The following is a 17,050-nucleotide window of genomic DNA, read 5'->3' on the forward strand; positions in this document are numbered from 1 at the left end:
TGGCTATTTTAGGGGCAGTTATTGGTTACCGGGCTGAACCCACCAACCTCCCTACACTGGAGAAACCCAATTTAATCGCCGTGCGGCTGAAACCCCGGATTCAAAATCTCCACACCGCAGCTTCGTCGCGTGTCCGTTTTGCGAGCCGTGCGCGTAAACAGCGAGTCGGGGGGCAGGGGGGGGGGTCGGCCGGTCGTCTTTGATGGGCGCCTGTTGTGCCGGCGTGGTCCGCAGGGTTCCTGCAGCGAGGGGTGTTGGACGAACGCGGCTCTGGCGGCGTGCCGGGCTCGCTCGGGAGCCAGCAGAGCCAGCAGCAGGCTGGCGGGGGTCGGCTCGGCGGCGCGGACGGCACCGCCGGCTGCAAGGGAGACGGCGCCGAGATGGACGGCGACCCCAGGGTTCACCGCCGCGCAGAGGTCAACTTCTCTAACCTGTACGCGCGAGGTGAGTGCCCTGACGGATGGGATGGGATGGTTGGGTGGACGGAGGCAAAGATAGAGAGATCGATGAGGAGGGGAGGATGGATCATCATCGTCACGATGATCAATTCTTCCGTCCGTAATCGTGACAATGATGATGATGACAAATGAGGAAAATGATGACAAAGAATGGCATTGTCGCCGTCACGGGCAACAATGATGACGGTGACGACAACGATTATTACGATCACCCCAGACCTGTTGCCGGCCAAGAACGGCGAGGAGGCGACGGTGCAGTTCCTGCTGGAGCTGATGGACATCCTGCTGAGCTACATCCGCAAGACGTTCGACCGCTCCACCAAGATCCTGGACTTCCACCACCCGCACCAGCTGCTGGAGGGCCTCGAGGGCTTCAACCTGGAGCTGTCGGACTCCCCCGAGTCGCTCGAGCAGATCCTGGTGGACTGTCGAGACACGCTCAAGTACGGCGTGCGCACAGGTCGGTCGCTCGCCCATTAACGCGCCCACTTTGCTTGACAGCCCACCGACTTGATTACTCGTTCAGAGTTCAGAATCTGTGTTTTTATCCTGGAGAAATCCGATGGGTTATGAAGCTAGTTTGTTACGGACGTCCACTCGAGGCAGGTTTCAAGGTTGCAACAGACGAACGATACAAACAACGATAGGAGTGCAAAGTATAGGAAATGTAAGCAAATCGCGAAAATTAAATGCAGAAAATAGATGAAGTATCCAGGTTCAAATTACATAAGTACACCAATTCCCAATCTTGTGCAAGGCAGCAAAAAAAGACAGTCCCAGACCACACCAAGACAACAACAGTCCCTCCAAAATGAGTTGGTCCCATCCATTAATCTGCCCTTATGCTCACACTCGCCAACTTAAGGTTGAAAGTTTTGACGCCGTGAGCCCTGTCCCACGTTGAAGGGAACTTCAGTTTGAGGTCGTTCTGCTGTCGGGGACTGACTTGGCTGAAAGGAAGCCAGATAAATTGATCAATGGGGTTGCCCAAACCTTTGGAAGATCCGAAACGTGCTCGCCCTGGCGACCAGATGCCCATCGGTAATTCAATAATTCTGAAGACAAAAACTCGCGTGCCGGAAAGCGTCGCGTGACGCACGTTTATTCCTAACTTGTTCATGATGGATTTTATTCAGCCGATCAATCGGGTGTGTATTTTATTTGCTACACGGAGAGAGTCCCGTTTATTTATCCGGCCAGTTGTCTTGTCCTATATATATTTCTATAGCAGAGCCTTATTCCAAGGGGCCCAGAGCTTCGCTCTTCGCGATGCGTGGCGGCACAACCCCCGTGGGCGGACGCCTCGAATTGGGTCGAGCCCCCCCCCCCCGTACCGTGCTACTAGCCAATGGCACAATGACAGCTCGAGGGGGCATGTCGTCAAAGCAAGCCCTGGGCCCAACGAGTCCACCAATGCGACCTCCAATTCGTCTGACTCTCACACACAAGACAAAGATCCCAACCCGCCCCCCCCCATAGCCTGTACAGGCTGTTGGGGCAAGTGCTGTTAGCAGTGCCGGATAATTATATCGTAGAAGCAAAAGTTGCTACAAATGTAGCTACGGGCCCCACACTTCCAAGGGCCCCACGCTTTCAAGGGCCCCGCACTTTCAAGGGCCCTGCACTAAATACTTTCAAGCTATCAATTCCGGTTCAGTGATTCTGCACTTGCTCTATTACTATAGTACTATACTACCTTCAACTTTTATGAACGACTGGGTGTTTAAGGTTAGCGATTTGTCGTATTATCTGGCTGTATAGCAAATGAAAAAATACAATTACTTTACTATGCAAGTTAAAAATGTGTCTTTTAATATTTGTCTATTTTTATTTAAGGCCCGTTTATAATATATGCTACAGGCCCCGCACTAGCTTAATATGGCACTGGCTGTTAGCGAGCACCTATGAAGGCTGGCACGGCACACGAGGGGTTGGGTGGTCAGCACCACACCTGACTGCCTTTGTCTCCACAGTGGCGATGTTTACACACCGCACCAGGCACTTGTTTGAGGCTAAGTCGACCTAGGGGAGGCCCAGGACCAGTTCAGATATTCGTCACTGGCGTTGGCTGTGAACGAGAATCGAACTCGTGTCACCGGATTCGTAGTGCAGCGCACGGACTGCTACAATACCTCCACCACCACACTCGCGCGTGTGTTCGCTTCTGTTTTTTGTGCCCTTGGCAAGCCGATTCGCTAAGAATGGACCATCCCACCAAGGAGGATGATGATGATGCTGCCGGTGCTGATGATAATGCTCACAATGAAGCTCAGACTGCTGATGCTAATGATGCCAATACTTCATTTGCCATTGCCGCTGATGATGATGATGATACAAAGAGCTGTTGCTCTAACTCAAGCTGTTGCAGCTGATACGGTTCTTTTAGCTGTTGCTGCTGCTTAGGTTAAAAGGTGGTGGTGGTGATGATGATGGTGGCTATCATAATGATTATTGTGATGGGTCTTTACAAATCTCACTGGCTGGGATGTGAACTCATCATGTCGTGGCGCGGGGGAGGGGGTGGTCGCCCTGCCTATGGAGCTGAATCAAGGGCGGGGGGCGGGGGGGGGGGGCAGGTTACGTGCGATTCTAAATGGAGATGGGGGGCTGACGGCTATAAACGCTTGGGGTTATAATTGCCCTCTCCTAATTGCCGCTGCAGATGTCCGCTATTGGGGCCGTGTTTTTGTTCGACTGCCGTGGTGGGAGGGTTATCTGGCACCAGGGGGGTGGGGGGGGGGGCGAGTAAAGTGTCACAGTGACACCTTCAGCCCGCCCCACTAGAATGCAAAACCAAAGACGACAGAGACCCCCCCCCCCCCCCCGTGCAGCCTTTAACAGACTGCTGGGGCAAGTGCTGTTAGCGAGGTAGCACCCTAATGAAGGCACGGCGGGGTGGGTGGCCAACACCACGCCCGGCCGCCTTTGTCTCCCCGGCGGCAATGTTTACACACTGCACCACGTGCACCCTAACGCACGCACTCGCACTCGCACGTGCTCGCACACGCAAGCGATCTTTTCCAAGCCTGCTTATAGCAATGCAATTAACTGGCAAAATGTGTACAGGCAAGGGAGTCTCTCTTTAGTTATGGCTCCTGGTTCAATGCAAAACTATACAATACCCACCGCAAAATAATCATTAGCGGAATTTCGAAGCATATAACAGTAATACTTGCTGAAACATGTAATTCCCAGAAGGCAGTGTGTGGACAATAGGTTTTGTAACAAAAAATAAATGTATACGTGGAGAGACCGATTATTTATCGGAAGTTTCTACCTATTGTATTTAGCATAACATTGTCCATGTATGACGCTAACGGTTGCTTCATGTTTGCGTCGATGTTTACAATTTATAAATGTGTGCAGAGACGGAGCGAGGGGAACCGGCGGCTCTTGTGCGGCGTGGGGCTCGGTGGAGAGTTGCTGCCACGGGGGGAGGGCGGGGGATTATCTTCATCCAGCAGTGGATGGATAACGCCCGGCGATGATGGCTTGTATTGTACGTGTCGTGTGTTCCAGGTCACCCACGGTTTTTCAACCAACTGTCGTGTGGCCTGGACATCATTGGATTGGCGGGGGAGTGGCTCACCTCGACAGCCAACACCAACATGTAAATACCCACTTGTGTGTGTGTGTGTGTGTGTGTGTGTGTTTGTGTGTGTGTGTGTGTTTGTGTGTGTGTGTGTGTGTGTTTGTGTGTGTGTGTGTGTGTGTGTGTGTGTGTGTGTGTGTGTGTTTGTGTGTGTGTACGTATAGACCCTTGTCAACCTACTGTTGGATGAGCGCCTCAACCACGGCGTGGCGTTTGTCGCCTGCACAGCGCCCCCCACCAACCTTTGTTTCCCTCTACCACCCCCCCTACCCAATGCTGTTGTTTGCACGCCACACCGGGTACAGCTCTCGCTTAAGGCCGAGTCAACCTCGTGGGGAAATCCACAACCGTTTATGATGACACTTTTTCCCGTCGTTAAAATATTCGCCACTCTTATTAAGTCGTGAGCGGGAATCAAACTCTGGAGGCCGAGTTTGTGGCGATGCGCGCCGACCGCTGCACCACCGCTCCCCTCCTACGCGCTCTCGCAACGCACGGTAAACCTCGCACTCGCCGCGTCACATCGGCCGCGATGCCGAAAGCCCCCTTCGTCGCTGCAGGCAAAGGGCTTTGAATTTAAAATCCCTCTTCGTTCAATTTGCTGGAGCGTGAACGTGTATCAATTAGGCGTTTCATCTCTGGTGGGGTGGGCGGTGTAGGCAGAATGGGGGTGAGGGGGTCATGTGATGGTCTGGGTCGGCCTAACTCCATCAGCAGCAGCAGCAGCACTAACACCACCAAAATCATTATGATCAGCAGCAGTATCATTGACAACACCATCGAAATCATCATCGGCAGTAGCAACAGTAGCAGCATCACTAACACCATCGTCAAAATCATCTAAATTCATCACGGTCAATCCACTGCTGGATTAAAGCCCCCCCCCCCCCCCCACAAATTGTGATGCCAAAAGAATCGGCATCACAATTTCTGTGTTTTGTTTTCCCCCCAAGAAATCAAAATAAGCGCACGTCTCGCGGTAGCAGAGCGGAGTGCGCGCGACGCTTGGCTACGGCCAGGGGGGGGGGGGGGGAGAAAGAGGGGGGGGGGGAGAAAGAGGGGGGGGGGGGGAAAGAGAGAGGGGGGGGTTGTTAAAAAAAACAACCTCCCACAAGCGCTGGGGCGAAGTTTAATGGAGACGAGCGGCAACATTGCTACCGCCCCGGAGGATGACCGATCCTCCTCCTGCTCCTCGTTATCGGGGCTTGATGGGTGGAAACGCGATCGGCTCTGATGTGGCGGCGACTCCAGCCCCCGGTAGTGACGAGGCGGTGGCGGCCGAGCGCTCGAGATCACCCCCCACACACCCCCCCCCCACATCCCTCCCTCTCCTCCGTCAGCTCCGTGAGAGCAAGGAGAGCGGAATCGTGAAAGATCGTGAGCGATGGAGTTGGAGGAATCCGGGTTGGGCTCGTGGCTCCGAGCACCGATCTGAGTGCCGCTGAGAGATTTCGTTCTATTCCCGAGGGGTGGGGAGGAGGGGGGATCTAGCCGCCCGTGATTTTTAGCCGGGTTTTCAGTCTCAGCGTGGCGAGGGAATTGTGGCGGTCTCAGCCCGGTCACTGATGACTGCACAAAAAAAGAGAGAAGCCCTCCCCCCCCCAATCGTTACATTCTTGGCACGTTGGACTGTAATCCCGAGGTCGTCGGTGCGGCAGTTGAAACGTTGATGCAAGTTTCTTAAATTCTCCCCCCCCCTCCTCCCTCCAATAGGTCCCTGTGTGTGGTGGGGTAAAGTGTGGGCACCTCAATTTTTTCAAAGATGTCGAGTGATAATGGAAGAGTAGGCCCAACACCCTCCATTGGGGGGGTGCTCTAGGATTCTGTCTTGTGTAGGCCCCCTTCCTACCACCAGTGGCGTGGTAAGGCAATTGCAGGGCTTCACCTTTGCATTTTCCCTAATGCAGTGCAGAACATTGGATGATTTGTCTTCATTGTGTTCTTGCCGAATGGGAGGCCGAGTAATTACAGTGAGCAGGGTTATGCATCCGTGGATGTTGAGTGTGAGATTCACTGGTTACTGCCCTAGTAGTTCTACTTGGCCTCAATGAGTAGCTGGTGCGGTGTGTGTGTGGAAACAAAGGCGGCCAGGCGTGGTGCTGGCCACCCACCCCCTCGTGCGCTGTGCCGGCTGCCATCGGTGCTACTCGCTTAACAGCACTTGCCCCGAACAGTCTGTTAAAGGCTACACGGGGGATATTTGACTGCCATCGTGACATCTGGTGGATTCTCATCAAGTCAATTTCAAAGATTAAAACAAATCAGATAGCTCGTTGTCTTTGAGAATTCGCCTTTTGGTGAGAGTAAATGATGCCACGGTTGTTGGGTATTCGCCGCTGTGCTGCTGTGCACAGCTCGCGGATGCGCGTTGTTTTGGCACGATGTCCGACGTTTCACTCCGCGTGCCCGGGAGCTCCTCGAGGATGTGATTTTGTAACGCCATGCTGGCGGGGGCGGCGGCTGCTGCTGGTACCACGCCTCGAGTGAACGGAGGCGTTCGTAAGGCGACGGTCATGTTGTGAATCGGTGTGTTTTGTCACCGGAACGTGACGCCCACATCCTCCACACGCATGAAAAATATATCCTGCACGGTGTCCATGCCACAGCCTATGCGATATTCCCCACCCCCCCCCCCCCCCCCCGAAAGCGTCACCCTGGGGTGGTTTGAACCACCGCCAGAACTGGAAGAGAACTCCACCTCATCAACCCATATAGAACCATCGTTTCATCCAATACAGAGCCCTCTTCTCATCCAATGTAAACTCATTGACCCATATAATAGTGCCCTAGTGAAAAAAAGCATCTTGGTGTAACTATGGCAAGCCTGTGTTCTGTGACGAATGTTAATGCATTTCAATGGGTCTTCGCCAAATAACTGTAAATTGGAAGTAATTTCCCGAGTAACATGAAAAGGTAATTGTAGTAATTTCCTGGTAGATGTTTGGTCTATTATTGTGTCTGTGTTGTGTGTGCACGCATTGAATGTATTGTGGCACAGTGGTGTAAACATCAGTACCGGGGAGACAAAGGCGGCCGAGCATGGTGCTTGGTCACCATGCTCCATAGGTGCTTTATAACAGCACTTGCCTCAACAGTCTGTTAAGGCTATTTGGGGGGGGGGACCTTTGTCTTTGTAGGTTCACCTATGAGATCGCGCCCGTGTTCGTCCTCATGGAGAAAATCACGCTGAAGAAAATGCGCGAGATCATCGGCTGGCCCAACGGCGATGGCGATGGCGTCTTCTCTCCAGGTCGGCACCCCCCCCCCTCTTCCTCCATCTCATCTCCCTCGCGTGTTTCTATGTTACATTTCTTTCGCACCGTACATAGCCAGACATGCTATTTGGGAGGTGCAGGGGAAGGATGACGAACTAAACACAAAAAGGAGTTTTTAAGAAGTAAATTTTAAAAGTGCACAGCTCCCAGGTGGCTTCCTTTTTTAGTTTCGGAAGGCAGAGCGTTCCAGACGGCCCCAGAAAAGGTGATGAAGCCTCTCCTTAGAGTTCCTTTTCCTCGCACCAGCCTCGCTGCCTTCAGTGCTTCCGAGGGCCCCATGGCGAGTGGCAAACAGGATCAACGTGGGGGGGGGGGCGAGGGTCGTCGGTATGTTAGTCTCCAGCCTGTCCCCTCTCTTGTTCTTCCTCCTCCCCAGCCGGTCAGCCTGCACGGTCCACTCCGCCTTCACCGTCGTAGGTCAGGGGAGTAGTCCGGGTGTCTTCTTCGATTCCTGTTCACCGCTACCGGTCCTTGAGTACCTGGTGCGATTGTGTAAACATCGGCACTAGGGAGACAAAGGCGGCCGGGCGTGGTGTTGGCCACCCAACCCCCCCTCGTGTGCTGTGCCACTCTTCGTAGGTAATCGCTAACGGCACTTGCCCCTACAGTCCGATAAGGCTATACGGGGGATCTTTGTCTTTGTGCACACAGGGGGAGCCATCAATAACCTGTACGCCGTCATGGCCGCTCGCTACAAGTTCTTCCCGGAGGTGAAGATGAAGGGGATGGCGGCTGTCCCTCAGCTCGTGCTCTTCACCTCCGAGTGTGTGAGTGCCAGCACCGGGCATCTTTTTAAATCGCATTCGACAGCATCGTCAACGGCGACGGCATAAGCGTGAGAATCTCGTCAGCCTTGGCAGCAAGCTTCGCCGCCATCGTCAATGGCACCGCAAAATAGATTTTTTAAAAAGTGGATCGCACGAGTGCAATGTTTTTTGTTGTATACCCTCCTCCACCCGACCCATGGCCGAGGTCATAAAGTTTGTCACGTGAAGAATTATGAATCGTGATATTGGTCCCGAAAGCCGACCGTGTTTTTCAAAGCTTTGCCATGGTCGACCATTGTATAAACAGAAATATTAATCCGTTGGCGGCAGCAGCTGCCTCCGCAGTAGCACCATCATCATAGACATTCACATTATCAACAGGAATATCAGCAGCAGCAGCATCTTCACAATCGCCGGCATCATCATTACGCGACGATTATCCCTAATGAGCGGCCCAGCCATCCGTATGATTTGAGCCACAGGGTACAAATACTGTTACGGCAACTTCACTTTCCTGCCCTTGAGAATCGGAACTGGAGTCTGGTTGTGAGTTTTGACCTCCCAGGGGTCAAAATGAGGCTTTAGGTTTGAGGGTTAAACTACCGCACAAGGAGGGGTTAAAATAATTTAGAGGATTGTGACCCCTTGGTTCGAATTCTAGGAGGTTAAATAAACTTTCTGGGTCCGAGCCCCAAAGACACCTTGACCTCCTGGTTGTTCCATTGGAACCTCATTTGCCAGTAAAAAATATGATAATTGGTTTTTTACCCTTTTATCTGGCAACAAAACTGACACCATTTTTACAAGGAGTCATGTTTGCATAGACCACAATACCTGCAGTTTTGTTGCCAGATAGAAGGGTAAAAAAACAATTATCATATTTTTTACTGGAAAATGAGGTTCCAATGGTGTAAATGCTAACCCCGAGCTCTCATACTCTGATGGTGCATTGTCTTTGAGTTGTGCGCCTTTTGGCGTCATCTGGTCCAACCCATGTGAGACTAGGCTCTAAGGAAAGCTGTCTCGGGTGTGGACCAATCAACTTCAAGGACAGTGCATATATTATCAGAGTTATGTTTTTTGTTTGCATTATGGCTGCAGGTATTGTGGTCTATGCAAACATGACTCCTTGTAAAAAAGGTGTCCGTTTTGTTGCCAGATAGAAAGGAAAAAAAACAATTATCTCCCGATTGTTGTTGTCACCGTTGTTGTTGTTGTTGTTGACAGAGCCACTACTCCACCAAGAAGGCAGCTGCCGCGCTTGGGATTGGAGCCGACAATGTCTTTCTCATCAAAGCCGACCAGAGGTGATTTTCTCTCACCCCCCCCCCCGCGCGCCTGCCATGCTCTATCCACTGCTCGGCGAGGAACCAGGGTAGGGTTTGGCCGAAGGGTCTCTCCACGTGTCCTGCTATGCCCAGGAATAGTCCTATTGCTGAGGCCGCTCTCCTGGGCAATCGGATGAAGCTCTGTTTCGTGTCAGAAATCTGTCGAGCAGAGATGGTGATTTATCAATTTTCTCCCCCCACTACCGACTCTCGCTTGCCTCCTGCTGCCACGAGCCAATCTCGCACTAGCCACTATCCGCTGGTCACTCTCACCAGAGTTGCCACCTGTCCTTGGTTTTCCTAGGATCATCCAGTTGTTGTGAGGGGGGGGAGGGTGGGGAGCTGCAATCCTGGGGAGTCTGTCGGACTTCCCGGGACATTGCAAGTCCGAGTTTTTTGTCAGTTTCGTCGTAAAGAATAATAATGCACTGCCGTAAACATCGCATTTACATGCAGTTCTCTCCTCTTTCGATTGTCAGATATTCCGACGCTTTCCATGGCTGTCCCCTTTATTTCCCGTACCTCCTCCTAAAAGGTGGCAACCCTACTTAAAACCCACCCTCCTCTTCCCTGTGCGGAGTCTTGAGTCTCTGGTCCTGCCTGCAGAGACTCGCATTTCAAGGCACCAAGTTGCGCTTTTTTCCAAGAGATTTTTAAACGAGCAAGTGTTGTGCGTGCTGTGGCCCAGTGCATTTTTTATTTTCTTCAAATCGAGAGAGCTGGGTTGTGGCGTTTTCACACAGGGGGAAGATGGTTCCTGCTGATCTGGAAGCCAAGATCATCGACTCAAAGAAAAAGGTTCGTTTATTTTTCGTTGCAATTACTTAAATCGAGAAATTATAGCAACGTGCGTGTGGATCGGGGCCTAGTGGTTTGGCGCACTGCACCACGAACCCGGCGATCGGAGTTCGATTCACGCTCACGGCCAACGCCAGTGACAATTATTTTCTCTGGGTCCTCTGGTTTATCCCTTCCACTTTTTAGAATCAACTTGGCTGCTATAAATGTCCACATGCTGAGCCACGTGTTGAGCCGATCATTTGTGATAGCCAGGTTGCTTTGGAAAAAGAGCTACATAGCTCAGTGGGCCTTACCTAGTAAAATTAAAATTAATTTTTTTTTTCTTTTTCGTTTTTTGACCTCGACATTGGCATCGAGCTCCTGAATGTGCTGCTGCGGTGATGCGTGTGAGCGTAGAGGGGGATTTTGACCGGTGCGTGTGCGGTGCGCAGGGGATGGTGCCGTTCTTCGTGAGCGCCACGGCTGGCACCACGGTGTACGGCGCCTTCGACCCGCTCCACGACGTCGCCGACATCTGCCAGCGCCACAACATGTGGATGCACGTCGACGTGAGCGTCACTCACCCACCACGCCCTTCGTCCACCACGCCACTCGTCCACCACGTCACTCGGCCACCACGCCACTCACCCACCACGTCGCTCACCCACCACGCCGCTCACCCACCACGTCGCTCGCCCACCACGCCACTCACCCACCACGCCACTCACCCACCACGTCACTCGCCCACCACGTCGCTCGCCCACCACGTCGCTCGCCCACCACGTCGCTCGCCCACCACGTCGCTCACCCACCACGCCGCTCACCCACCACGCCACTCGTCCACCACGCCACTCACCCACCACGCCACTCGCCCACCACGCCTCTCGCCCACCACGCCACTCGTCCACCACGCCGCTCGCCCACCACGCCGCTTGCCCACCACGCCGCTCGCCCACCACGCCGCTCGCCCACCACGCCTCTCGCCCACCACGTCACTCGCCCACCACGCCGCTCGCCCACCACGCCGCTCGCCCACCACGCCGCTCACCCACCACGCCGCTCACCCACCACGCCGCTCACCCACCACGCCGCTCACCCACCACGCTCACCCACCACACCACGTCACTCACCCACCACGTCACTCGCCCACCACATCACTCGCCCACCACGCCACTCGCCCACCACGCCACTCGCCCACCACGCCACTCGCCCACCACGCCACTCGCCCACCACGCCACTCGCCCACCACGCCACTCACCCACCACGCCGCTCCCCACCACGCTCACCCACCACTCCCCTCACCCACCACGCTCACCCCTCACCCACCACGCTCATCCACCACGCCGCTCGCCCACCACGCCACTCACCCACCACGCCACTTGCCCACCGCACCACTCGCCCACCACGCTCACCCACCACGCCACTCGCCCACCGCGCCACTCGCCCACCACGCTCACCCACCACGCCACTCGCCCACCACGCTCACCCACCACACCACTCACCCACCACGCCACTCGCCCACCGCACCACTCGCCGCTCGACATTCACCAGCCGCCACTCCTGCGTCCCACTCACCACAAATGCGGCACTCCACCACGACACCACATTCGCCAGTCTTGCCGACCCGCCCCGACTAGACATCTGTGAAAGAGCTTCATAGCTCATCGGATTCCTCCAGGATACACGAAGATTCTGATTTTGACCGGTCGCCCAATGCACCACGCTCGCCACTAAACTACACTCGCCACTACACCTCACACTTAATGCTTTACTCGCCGCTATTCCACACTCGACGTTATATTTTATACCCGCCGTGGTTGGTAATATACCAAGCTCGCCACTATTACGACGCTACACTCGCCACTAAACCACGCTGCTCACTGCGTACTCTGCCACTCTATAGTTAGCACGTTCATCATTACGCTTGTCGACCTCGGGAAGCCTCGCTGAGGCCTCATGGCTCTCTTTCAACAGGGTCCTGCCAAGTTTTCACAGCATTGGCAGATAATTGCTCTGTATATAATTCCCGAGTAAATTGGCAAACAGACTTTGTAGACTTGCCACGACCATCCCACCACGCTCGCTAAACGGCACTTGGCCCCAGCAATCTAAGGCTACACGGGGGGGGGGGATCTTTGTCTTTGTTTGTGCCAGGCGGCGTGGGGAGGTGGGCTGCTGATGTCTCGCAAGCATCGCCACAAGCTCAACGGAGTCGAGAGGTCGGTGTTTGGCGTGTCACTGCCTTGCTCGCGATTTAATTTATGTTTTTTTACCAGGTATTGCCCACTGAGCGTATATCGCTATTTTTCAGAAGCCACTTGGCCAACAATGATAGCTCAACAAAAAAAGTGGCTTATGTGGAGGGAAACACCGGAGGAGCTGGAGGAAAATCCAGAGAGAACCTGCAAACTCCAAATTATACAAGCGTCGGGATCGAACACGTGATCTCCTGCATACGAGGCGAGGTAGTTAACCTCTCGCCACCATGGCGTGATTCCTTTCCTGCGGATACCACGGGGTCAGCAGCAGCACCACTGGACTTGCACTCCAGGGGTCGCCGGTTCGATTCCATCTCCCGGCGCGGCAGTTGAAACGATGAAACAGGTTCATTCAAATCCCTCGGGGGGGGCCCCCTCTCTCCACCCAGCGGTAAATAAACCGGACTGGGGTGTTATTATCTCGGCTCGTAAGGCCCCATTTGAGCTCGGTTAGCTCTGTTACGCAAGGAATACCAACCGGGTTCAATCACAGTCTATCGAAGAGTCGCGTGTGTTTTGGAGGTCATCTTCTTTTGTACGGCTGATCTCAATATGTTGAGTAACAGCCACAATGTCACGTGTTCAGGTGGTCAAGCTAGACAACAACCACGTCACGAGCAGCGGGCTGTATCAACGTGATGACGTCTCCTTCGTATTTGTGGATCGGGGCATCGCGTTGTTGTACCGTCTGTTCCCGATGACCCCACAATCGCACACTACTGGAGAGTTTTTAATTTTCCATTTGTGCCGTGGTTTGTACGGATGCGGTATAGGGTGAAACCATGAGCTTCGTGCGAGGTCAAAACCCCAGGGGTCTTTCTGCGTCGGCCCTTTCACGAAGTGTTTGTGTCATTTTGAACTCCAGAGTTACCGAGCCCCACTGGCCCAACAAAACGTCAAGTGGCCCGGCAACCAACGGTGACGTCGGAGTTGTACGAAATAAGAGTAAACACCTTCTTGGTTCTTTCGGTAAAGTCACGTAGAAGGGAAGTAATAAAATAATAAAAATAAAACATAATAAAATAATTCTCACGACGTTTCGGCCACAACGCAAGCAGCCGTCTTCAGGTGGAGAACAGCTCTGTCGAGAAGGTAGAGTCTGAATGACCTGTTCCCCACCTAAAGACGGCTGCTTGCGTTGTGGCCGAAACGTCGTGAGAATTATTTTATTATGTTTTATTTGTATTATTTTTTATTACTTCCCTTCTACGTGACTTTACCGAAAGAACCAAGAAGATGAATCCCTGCAGTCACGAAAGCTTTAAATCGGAAAAGAGTGAACACGTTTCTTACATTGATCAAGGGTCATGCACGAACTTGGGGAACCGTGTGGTCAGCGAGGGAAGAGAGCCTCTATGGGCTGTCTCTGGAGGGGCTCTCAAGATCTACCCCCCCCCCCCCCCGCCTAGAGGAGGAGTCTCTTCCATCAGCAGTGGAGTGAGCATGGCAATCGCAGGGCTTGCAAGTGTTGCACACTCGAATTGAAGGACGGTGGGCAGGTGTTCCAAATCGGGGGCAAGCACATTTATTGTGGTTAATAGTAATCTTGTGAAGAACAGCACCGTCACTCTGTAAAATGCACCGGCACGTGTGTCACACACAGCAATTCTTCCGAGTCGCCATTAACCACGTGGCTGGTGTATCCGCGCGGTCATTCAATAACCCTACCAACCACCTACAGGCCCGACTCAGTCATCACATGCTGCTGTACACACGTGCATTGATGCACTGCACAGCACATCAGGACTTTCACAGAACCACACTTTTACTCCCTTGCTGCACAAATATATAATTAAAAGAGTGATCCATTCCTAATGTGCCACACAAGGCTTTGTATGAACTCACAATTGTCGTGTGTCTTGACGTGTGGTTGGTTTGTTTACGTTGTGTGTGTGTTGGTGTGTGCAGTGTGTGGGAGTCACTGTTTATTTACTCTGCGGGCGCGTGGCGTTTCTGCTGTGGGCGCGTTGTGTTTACGCGCTGTGCGGTGTCTGAGTTGTGGTTGCTTTGTTTTGACGCTGTGGCAGGGCGAACTCTGTGACGTGGAACCCCCACAAGATGATGGGGGTGCTGTTGCAGTGCTCGGCTATTCTCGTCCGTGAAGAGGTAAGAGATGCACGCTTCTCCCCCCCCCTCCCTCACCATCGACACGATCAGCGACACGATCAGCGCCATCATCGGCAACCGTTCAGTATCAATTGGAGCAAAACGCCTGAAAGGTGCGCAGAGAAGCTTGGAATCGCAGAAAGAGGAGCGCGTGGATTAGAGACAATACCCCAGGTTCAAAACTGTTTCTTAAATTTTGAAGTGAGTGGGCTTGTGTGCAACACGCCACTCGAAGGCACGATGGTCAACTAATGGAGTGGCAGCCGAGGGATGGAACGAGTGGTGAGATCGGCTGGTGAGCAGGAGCGAGGTGGATTGTCGCATCGCAGAATCGCGAATGGTGGCGACTGCTTGCGGAGGCCTTCATCCAGCAGTGGATTGACCATGATGATGTTGATGGGGGGGGGGGGGGATAGTGTAGTGGGTAGCACGCTGCGCTATGAACCCGACAACCCGAGTTCGATTCCCGCTCACGGCCAACGCCGGTGACGATTATCTGAACCGGTCCTGGGCCTCCCCTAGGTCGACTCGGCCTCAAATTAGTACCTGGCGTGGTGTGTAAACATCGTCACTAGGGGAGACGAAGGTTGTCGGGCGTGGTGCTGGCCCACCCACCCCCTCGTGTACCGTTCCGGCCTTCATAGGTGCTCGCTCACAGCACTTGCCCCTACAGTCTGTCAAGGCTGCACGGGGGATCTTTGTCTTTATATCGATGTCTCTGCTGGGTCTCTGGAATCTCATCTACTCGGCCGTCCCCCACCCCGCCCCCCTCCCCTGGACGTGTCTTGGGTTGCCCCGCGTCTCCACTGACAGGGCTTGCTGCAGGGCTGCAACAAGATGTGCGCCGGGTACCTATTCCAGCCCGACAAGCAGTACGACACGTCATACGACACGGGCGACAAGGTGATCCAGTGCGGCCGCCACGTCGACATCTTCAAGTTCTGGCTCATGTGGAAGGCCAAGGTTTGGGGACGCTCCCAACGAACGCACGCACACACAGAGACCTCCCCTTATAGCCTTAACGAACTGTTAGCGAGCACCAAATGAAGGCCGGAATGGTGCACGAGGGAGGTGAGTTGCCAGCACGGCGCCCGGCCGCCTTTGTCTCCCCAGTGGCGATGTTGACACACTCATTTGAGACCTGAGTCGACCTAGGGGAGGCCCGGGACCAGTTCACATATTCGTTACTGATGCTGGTCTTGAGCGGGAATTGAACTCTGGTCGCTGAGTTTGTAGCGCAGGACGCTAACCGCTACACTACCGCGTACAGGCACGCACATTGCGCGCACACGCACCCTACCAGGCATGTAAATCCTAACCCCAAATCAAGTCAAAGTGATTACTTGCTCAAATAAGCATTGAGGTGGCAGCCATCTCCTGTTTGTAGCCCTGAGCCAGTGGCGAAAACTCCACTTCCTATGGAGAAGTTAGCGATTGGGTGAAAATTCCCCCATCCTCCTTCCCGCCAGAAGGTTTTGTGAAAATTAGGATTATCACCGGTGCTAAGCTCCATCATTTACCCCGCATTACGAGCTACCTGAGCAGTAGGTGGGGCTACCTGAGCAGTAGGTGGGGCTACCTGAGCAGTAGGTGGGGCTACCTGAGCAGTAGGTGGGGCTACCTGTGAAGTGGGCGGAGTTGACAGGGTTGGACGGGGCTATGTAAAAGTAGGTGGGGCTGGCATACGGGGAGGCACGACCAGCCCACCATGTGGCTTTTAGTTGAGCCTCCCTGAAATGTGTAGTACCTTTTTTTTAGCCAATCCACAACGTGCATATTGTCGGCGTTGTTAATTGTTGTGTGTGTGTGTGTTTGTGTGCCCAGGGCACGGTTGGGTTCGAGGCTCAGATCAACAAATGCCTGGACCTGGCCCAGTACCTGTACAGGACCATCAAGAACCGAGAGGGATACGAACTCGTCTTCCAGGGGGAGGTAAGCATGGGGTGGGGTGGGGGGGAGAGTCCTGAGGAGGGGAATCGGGATTCAGGATTGCATCGCAGTTTTGCATGCACGGACGCGATTTTTTAAAAGTTGTATGCATGGACGTGTCTGTGTGTGTGTAGCCAGTCCTTGATAGGCGCTACTTTTGAACGGCACTTGCCCCAGCAGTCCGTCAAGGCTATACGCGGGGGGGATCTTTGTCTTTTTCTTTTGTTTAGCCGGAGCACACGAACGTGTGTTTCTGGTACATACCTCTGAGCCTGCGAGGGATGCCTGACGGGGAGGAGAGGAGAGCCAAGCTCAGCAGGGTGAGTGTGGGACCCCGAGTTCACGTAGTCAGCAGCAGCGCAACCAGTAACCGCCACGCAATACCCCCAGTGCCATCAGCATTGGCGGCGTCACCACCAGCACACGCTAATATTACCACCGGCACTACTGGCACTACCCCCGATGATACCAGCATCATCCACATGGATAGTATGACGCATTGATAACAGCATCCCAATCGCAACAACCGGCACTACCATCACCACCCGTACCACCAC

At 53.7% G+C, this 17,050-nt stretch overlaps 1 protein-coding gene across 1 annotated transcript in view; it reads left to right on the forward strand.

Annotated features, from left to right (window-relative positions):
• The window catches only part of GAD1 (glutamate decarboxylase 1), a 58,073-nt gene that overhangs the window by 30,380 nt on the left and 10,643 nt on the right, over window positions 1-17,050 (forward strand). The window contains exons 4-16 of the mRNA XM_078870994.1: window positions 235-444; window positions 676-918; window positions 3,978-4,068; window positions 7,188-7,300; window positions 7,977-8,092; window positions 9,320-9,399; window positions 10,164-10,218; window positions 10,653-10,769; window positions 12,355-12,419; window positions 14,486-14,564; window positions 15,378-15,527; window positions 16,389-16,496; window positions 16,724-16,813. Of these exons, the coding sequence (XP_078727120.1) occupies window positions 235-444; window positions 676-918; window positions 3,978-4,068; window positions 7,188-7,300; window positions 7,977-8,092; window positions 9,320-9,399; window positions 10,164-10,218; window positions 10,653-10,769; window positions 12,355-12,419; window positions 14,486-14,564; window positions 15,378-15,527; window positions 16,389-16,496; window positions 16,724-16,813 (1,517 nt within the window). The remainder of the gene's footprint in view (window positions 1-234; window positions 445-675; window positions 919-3,977; window positions 4,069-7,187; window positions 7,301-7,976; window positions 8,093-9,319; window positions 9,400-10,163; window positions 10,219-10,652; window positions 10,770-12,354; window positions 12,420-14,485; window positions 14,565-15,377; window positions 15,528-16,388; window positions 16,497-16,723; window positions 16,814-17,050) is intronic.

This window comes from Lampetra fluviatilis, chromosome 31, assembly GCF_964198595.1.
Source record: "Lampetra fluviatilis chromosome 31, kcLamFluv1.1, whole genome shotgun sequence".
NCBI classification, from domain to species: Eukaryota; Metazoa; Chordata; class Hyperoartia; order Petromyzontiformes; family Petromyzontidae; genus Lampetra; species Lampetra fluviatilis.